Raw genomic sequence first — 7,321 nt, forward strand, 5'->3', positions numbered from 1 at the left:
GAAACCCTGGACGACTATTAATGTTTTCTTATCCAGAGGTTTCCTGTGGATCAGCAGCAAGTTGGGTTATCCAGATCTCATCCTAATGGTAATCCCTCAGAGTACAGACACTCCTTGTCAAGAAAACGTTCTAAGGGAGAGAGCAATGGATATTTGAATGCATAGGCTTCCTTCAGTCCAAATGGCTTCGGATTCCTAGATGTTACCCACAATTAGCCGGGTAGGGTTCCCTCTATTGTAGACTCTGACCCTTCTAGTCACCCTTTATATTCAGAGCTTCTACACTGGATGCTACATCCAGAAATACCTTAAGCGACTTGGAAGTGGAGTCTGCCTTGCCTGGATTACTCATCTCCTGTCAATGAGTGTTTGTTGAATACTGGAGCACCTACTCAACATCACGTATATTCTACAGTGTGGAATAATTTCATAGACTTCGCCAGCTTCATAGGTTTTGTCTCTCTTCACCTTGCCATGGTGGCTATATTGGACTTCCTTCAGGCAAGCAATGTGTACCTGGGTATCAGTATCCTCTATATATTAATCCTCCTGAGACACGAGGGGCGGCTCATTAATTGATAAGTCGGCTCTTAAAGGAGAACTATGAGGTGAGCGATTTCCACTCACCTCATAGTTCTAGCCGACCTGTGACAATGAGACTGTCGCAGGTCGGCTCAGTAGATCGGGAGGTGAGCGAACACATACCGGCGTTCGCTCACCTCTCGATCCTGTCACAAGGTAAGGATACAATTTTCCGTAATCATCACAGAGCCTCCACCTCACCACCTGACAAGAGAGCCAAGAAGATTCTAGAAGTCACCCAGAAGATTATTGAGCGGTGCCAGGGATTCTGGGACATGGTCCAGGAACAGACAAGGGATGTGTCTGGGTGGTGACTGTATCATTGTGTGTGTCAGGTTCCTATAAGGTGTCAGGATGTCTCTGTCTATTTCTCCATGGAGGAGTGGGAGTATCTAGAAGGACACCGGGATCTCTACAAGGACGTGGTGATGGAGAATGCCCCGCCCCTCACATCACCGGGTAAGAGGAGAGAGCAGTACGGAGGCTCCACCTACATCCCCCATCATCTGATACACACATAGAAACAATGTATTCAGTCAGTGTGTGTGTTTCCTACAGATGGATCCAGTAAGAGGAACCCACCAGAGAGATGTCCCCGCCCCCTGTATTCCCGGGATCCCACCCAGGAAGATCTCACCGTCCCCCACCATGATCAGGTAGGTGGGACTGAGGATGATACTTACATTATGACCTGATCATTATCTATGTTGTTACATCTGATCTCATTGTTCTCCATATACAGAGTGAGTGCGATAATGATGTTAAAGAAGAGATAAAAGAGGAGGAGGAAGTTTTAGAAGAACACAAAGACCCCTTCAATGACGTCATAATGGAGACATTCAGTGACACAAACCCACCAGAGAGATGTCCCCATCCTCTGTATTCCCGGGATTCCACACAGGAAGATCACACCATCCCTCACCATGATCAGGTAGGTGGCACTCGGTGTATAGAACACAGAAGTCATTCGGAACCTTAAAGAGGATGACACCAGGTCACTTCTACTGATCACATCTATAAAACACTTTTAATGATGTAATAATGAATGAAGAGCTGCCTTCCTTTGTGTCTTTTATATCTCTCCGGAGTTCAGCTTTATGAGATGTTTTCTATTATTTTGGGGTTTAGGGTGAAGAACGGAACAATATAAAAGCTGAGGTTAAAGAGGAAGAAGTGGAGACGTATGTGGGGGGTGACCGGCCGTCCACGGAGGAGGTCGGGATGATGATGAAAAGTGATCAGGATGACATTTCTCTACCGAGCAACACAAGTAAGTAACAGACACTATGGAGGGAACAGCCGCCAATTCCACATTGAATGGAAGGTCATACAAGCAGGAGTGAGATTCAATCACATAATGACATTAGAGGGAGGAGATACTGTACACCATATGAAGGTCCATCTCCATTCCCCAATATAACGTCATGTGACCAACAAATGACGAGGAGATACTGGACACCATATGAAGGTCCATCTCCATTCCTCAATACAACGTCATGTGACCAACAAATGAGGAGGAGATACTGTACACCATATGAAGGTCCATCTCCACCTAGCGGGCAGCGGGTGATATTCAGCTATATAGTCAGGATATCTACCCACACTATGGCATATGACGTCTATGGTGCCGTCTCGGCCTTCTTGCTAAACCACAGGCCAGTAGACCTAATAAAGTCCTGCCAGCGTTGGGGCCCTTTAAGTTGGAATGGAAAAGTCACTGGACAGCCTCTCGCCACAGCCAATGACCGTGTCTCCGTTAATGGTTCCGCCATTGGCCAGCGACCCTGGACCCTGGCCCTCTCTAGCCAGGGTCCAGCAGATCTCTGGTCAGTTCTCGGATCTCTGGTCAGTTCTCAGGTTGGTAAGGACCGGGTACCGGTCTCAGTCTCAGCAGTCTCTGACCTCTGCACTTCGATCCCCTGAACATCCGCTCCCCGCAGAGATAGTACCACCGTCTCCAGTAGTGACAACAGCAGTGATCTGGACCCGGAGTAGCAGAAAGTCTTTCACACCTCCGTCCACTCGTTATCACAGTAGGGGGAACGCTCCCTCCTCCTTCCCCCTTCCCTCCTGTGCCGAGTGGGGATTGTAGTTCCAGGTTACACCGGCTGGTTGTGGAACTTCAACTCCCACAAATCCATTCTGCCCCCCTCAGGTGACATTTTATTGATTTTATACATATTTTTATTTTTTTACTTTACTGTCTGAGGCTTCGGGGAAATATTGGGGGTCTAAACAGACCGCTGATATTTCCCTTTTTAAAATAGAAAATGAGATTGAGGACACAGAGCCCTCGGAGACGCGGAGTCCCCATAGACGCGGAGTCCCCATAGACGCGGAGTCCCCAGTCTCTTTTTCTGGATCCCCAGTTATCAATGAACAGGAATCCTCTACACTGAGTGTCCTTGTTACATAGTTACATAGTATTTGAGGTTGAATAAAGACATTAGTCCATCAAGTCCAACCTATAGGATCTCATTCTAGGAGTTCCTGTACCCCTGTATATTACCTGTACCCCCTGTATATGTCATTCATGACATGAGGACAGAGTGTGTTTACTATGTCCACAATCGTGAATGAACAGGAAGTGATGTAGAGCACTTCCTGTTCATTCATAATTGGGGACATACTCTGTCCTCAATTATTTACAAGCAGTCAACAATCCACTGAGTGCTTCTACTCGCTCTCCATCCTGACAGCTGTCACGGGAGACTGTGCGGGGAGGAGAGCTCGGCCTCCTGTGACAGCTGTCTCCGCCCCCACACCGCCTCTCTCCATTCTGATTTGTCCCCGTCGAGCGGTGCGGGAGGAGAGCCCAGCCTCTTATGACACGCCGGCCGCTACCCCGCACCGCTCGGCCGTCCTGTGACAGGCATGCATTGTAATTTCAGCATTTTGGCAAAAGTGCCATTTTTTGGGACGATATGTTTCGGCGGCTGAAATTTCGGTGCATCCCTAGTTACAATTGTACCCAATTCCATGCCAGAGCTCTGTGATGACTTCTAGACCAACATACATGACTCTGATTACTGACGTGTGTAATAATTTCTCTCCAGCAGATGGATGTGATGTCAGGAATACCTCGGAGAGACATCTTATATTATCTGCTGGTTGTAAGTCAGAAGATAATGTCATCACACAGGATTCTCCAGGAGTGAATCCCGAGGAATCTTCCTCACCCCATGAAGGAGATCACAGAGGAGAGAGAGAATTCTCATGTTTGGGGTGCGGGAAATCCTTCAAGACAAACGCTGAACTGCATATCCATCTCCTATCCCACACCAGTGTAAAATTTACATGTCCAGAGTGCGGGAAATCTTTTAACAAGGAAATCGATTTTTTTCAACACCAGAGAATTCACACGGGCGACGATCCTTATTCGTGTTCAGAGTGTGGGAAAGGTTTTACTAAAAAACAACATCTACTTGTACACCAGAAAACTCACACAGGAGATCATCGGTTTTCATGTTTACAGTGCGGAAAATGTTTTAATAAGGAAAGCAAATTTCTTACGCACCAGAGAGTTCACATGGGCAAGGATCCTTATTCGTGTTCAGAGTGTGGGAAAGGTTTTACTAATAAAAAACATCTGCTTCTACACCAGAAAACTCACAAAGGAGATCGTCGTTTCTCATGTTCAGAGTGCGGAAAATTCTTTATTAAGGAAAGTAAATTTCTTACACACCAGAGATGTCACACGGGCGAGGAACCTTTTTCATGTTCAGAGTGTGGAAAAGGTTTTGCTAATAAAAAACAGCTACTTCTACACCAGAAAACTCACAAAGGAAGTTGTCGTTTTTCATGTTCCGAGTGCGGACATTTTTTTATGAAAGAAAGCAAATTGATTAGACACCAGAGAATTCACACGGGTGAGGATCCTTTTTCGTGTTCCAAGTGTGGGAAAGGTTTTACTTATAAAAAACAGCTACTTCTACATCAGAAAACTCACAGAAGAGATCATCGTTTTTCATGTTCAGAATGTGAAAAAACTTTTAATAAGGAAAGTAAGTTTCTTATACACCAGGTCATACACGGAGGCGTTCACCCTTTTTCATGTTCAGAATGTGGAAAATGTTTCAGTGTTAAAAATAGACTTCTAAAACACCAGAAGATTCACTCAGGTGTTCGCCCCTTTTCTTGTTCAGAGTGCGGGAAATCGTTTATTAAGAAAGGAGACCTTGTTATACACCAGAGAATTCACACAGGTGAACGTCCTCATTCATGTTCAGAGTGCGGGAAATCTTTCACTCAAAAAGGACACCTTGTTAGTCACCAGAGATATCACACAGGTGAGCGTCCTTACTCATGTTCACAGTGCGGGAAAAGTTTTAGTTGGAAAAGGTACCTTGTTGCACACCAGAGAATTCACACAGGCGTGCTTCCATATTCATGTTCAGAGTGCGGGAGATCATTCTCTTTAAAAGGAGCCCTTGATACACACCACAGAACTCACACAGGTGAGCGTCCTTTCTCATGTTCAGAGTGCGGGAAAGCATTTACTCAGAAAGGAGCTCTTAATATACACCAGAGAATTCACACGGGTGAACGTCCTTATCCGTGTTCAGAGTGTGGGAAAAGTTTCACAGATAAAAGATTACTCCTGTCACACCAAAGAATTCACGCGGATGAGTGTCCTTAGTTATGTTCAGGGTGCGGGAAACTATTACTCGAAAAATAAGTCTTCTTTCACATCTGACAATCCACACGGGTGAGCGTCCTTATTCGTGTTCAGACTGCAGGAAATCTTTCACTCAGAGACGAGCCTTTGTTACACACCAGAGAATTCACACAGCTAACTGTCCTTTCTCATGTTGAGCGTGTGGGAAATGTTTCACTCAGAAGTCTTTTCATACACCAGAGAACCCACAGCGGTGAGGGACCTTTTTCATAACCGGAGTGTAGGAAATGTTTTACAGATAAAAGAAGTCTATTTAGACATCAGAGAGAATGTTCCTGGTCATTCTTTCATATGATGGATTTTTTCCGGTGGAACTGTTCAGTCCATAGAACAACTGGAGGATAAAATCATTTATAAAGCGCTCATCCCGGGATAAGTGATATTTCATTTACAGGTGAAGTCTGATGGTTCGTCTATGTCTTGGGAGTCTCAGATGGTGGGACATTTCCTAATCCTTATCAATTAGGCGCAGGTCGTTATAAAGGGCCACACCTCTAGAAAAGTGTTGTACGTGTTTTATCGAAGTCGCCCCGATGTGTGTTCTGGAGACTTTTCATCATTGCAATGTAAGACTCTGGAAGAGACCGGATCTGATAAGAGCTTCATATCCTTTCCTCATATTGATTTTCATTCTTTTATTTTGTCGTAATTATAAATATTAAACCGCAGGTATGAATGATGGAAGTGGGCGGAGTCACCCGTATCTAGAAGCACTGTATGTAAAAAAAAAAAAATGTAACTTGCAAAGTTCAATTAATAAAACGTTTGTACACAATGTGCGGGAAATGTACGGTTTGTCTTTTCAGTCACAAGGACGGCGGTCCATGTGGAGGATTGCAGAAAAGAGAAGACTGTGGTGGGTTGCTGCGGATTCCTGCACATAATTGGCGCGCTCTCTTGGCACTGTTCTCTAACATGGTGGGCGTCCTTAGCGGATCTATAATTGGCAGTCAATTAAAGAGAAATTTTTGTATAAACTGTGCGTGGGACGAGGACACCCAGGAACAGTCCAAGCGAGTTTGTCCTGCACGTTTGTTTCAGCAAGGCAAATATATCCGGGTCTCTAACCTATTGGCCAGAGTTAGCTAACATTCCTAGCCTGGTGTCTCTAGTGGAGGATCTCAGTTGGCTGTGCGGGGTGTCAAGAAGGCTGCGCAGAGTCTTTGTTGACTCTGCAGGGTCTGAGGCAGCTGTGTGGGGTCTCAGTAGGGCTGTGTAGGGTCTATGGTGGGCTGTGTAGGCTCTATGGTGGGGTCTTATGTGGGCTTTGCAGGGCCTGTGGTGGGCTGTGTGGGGTCTCATGTGGGCTGTGTAGGGCCTATGGTGGGGTCTCATGTGGGCTTTGCAGTGCCTATGGTGGGCTGTGTGGGGTCTCAGGAGGGCTGTGCAGGGTCTCTGGTGGGCTGTGCGGGGACTAACCAGGGGTCCTGGTTGGTCTTGTAGGTGGGTGCCGGTGGTGTGGTTACACAGGAAGAGGAGGAGATCTCGGGAGTCTTCCTGTGAATGGCGGCGCCAATAAACAGATACCAGCCATCTATCACCCCACATCTGTTGGGCTCAGCCAAACCTCTCATTCCACTTCATTGGAAGGATCGCAAACCCCCCTCCATGAAGGATCAGTTTGGATAAAATTTTACCAAAATTTGCTCACTGGAAAAATTGACTTCTAGTTTCAACAACTACAGAGTTCCCTTCCACAACCCCCGGGCCTGCTGGACGGTCTATCGATCTACAATAAGTCATATTTAAAGGTGATGTCCCTCACTGGAGGCACAGAGACGGAACCTTTCCCACCACCATTTAGATGATTTCATTATCTTGATATCCCCGCTCATGATGATGACCTCGGCTCAGAGAAGTCTCGCTTTCTCTCTCTTTGTTACCTTACTTGCTTTTTTCTGTGATATATTGAAGTCAATTGACAAAACGTGCGCATACGTGCGTAAAAACGCTCAAAACCTATTGGAACGCGCGGTTTCTATTGAGTCTATGGGGCCAAAAAGAAGCTCGTGTACTTTTCCCGGCGACAAAACGCACGGGGTGTGTACAGGGGCCGTACGA

General features: G+C 46.0%; 1 protein-coding gene across 1 annotated transcript; it reads left to right on the forward strand.

Annotated features, from left to right (window-relative positions):
• Positions 1-2,187: 2,187 nt before the first annotated feature.
• Positions 2,188-5,221, forward strand: LOC108802967 (gastrula zinc finger protein XlCGF57.1-like). The gene is made up of 2 exons (XM_018574814.1): positions 2,188-2,454; positions 3,725-5,221. Exons 1-2 carry the CDS (start codon positions 2,188-2,190, stop codon positions 5,219-5,221), a joined length of 1,764 nt encoding a protein of 587 aa, XP_018430316.1.
• Positions 5,222-7,321: the final 2,100 nt, after the last annotated feature.

This window comes from Nanorana parkeri, unplaced genomic scaffold (genome assembly GCF_000935625.1).
Source record: "Nanorana parkeri isolate BGI_ZX_2015 unplaced genomic scaffold, ASM93562v1 scaffold3255, whole genome shotgun sequence".
NCBI classification, from domain to species: domain Eukaryota; kingdom Metazoa; phylum Chordata; class Amphibia; order Anura; family Dicroglossidae; genus Nanorana; species Nanorana parkeri.

What these genes read in the sequence shown, in the direction of transcription:
- LOC108802967 (XM_018574814.1), top strand. Translation starts at nt 2,188, where the DNA reads ATGGCATATGACGTCTATGGTGCCGTCTCGGCCTTCTTGCTAAACCAC. An exon ending in CTCAGGTTGGTAAGGACCGG is followed by an intron (nt 2,455 to 3,724) that starts GTACCGGTCTCA and finishes GTCATCACACAG; the next exon opens with GATTCTCCAGGAGTGAATCC.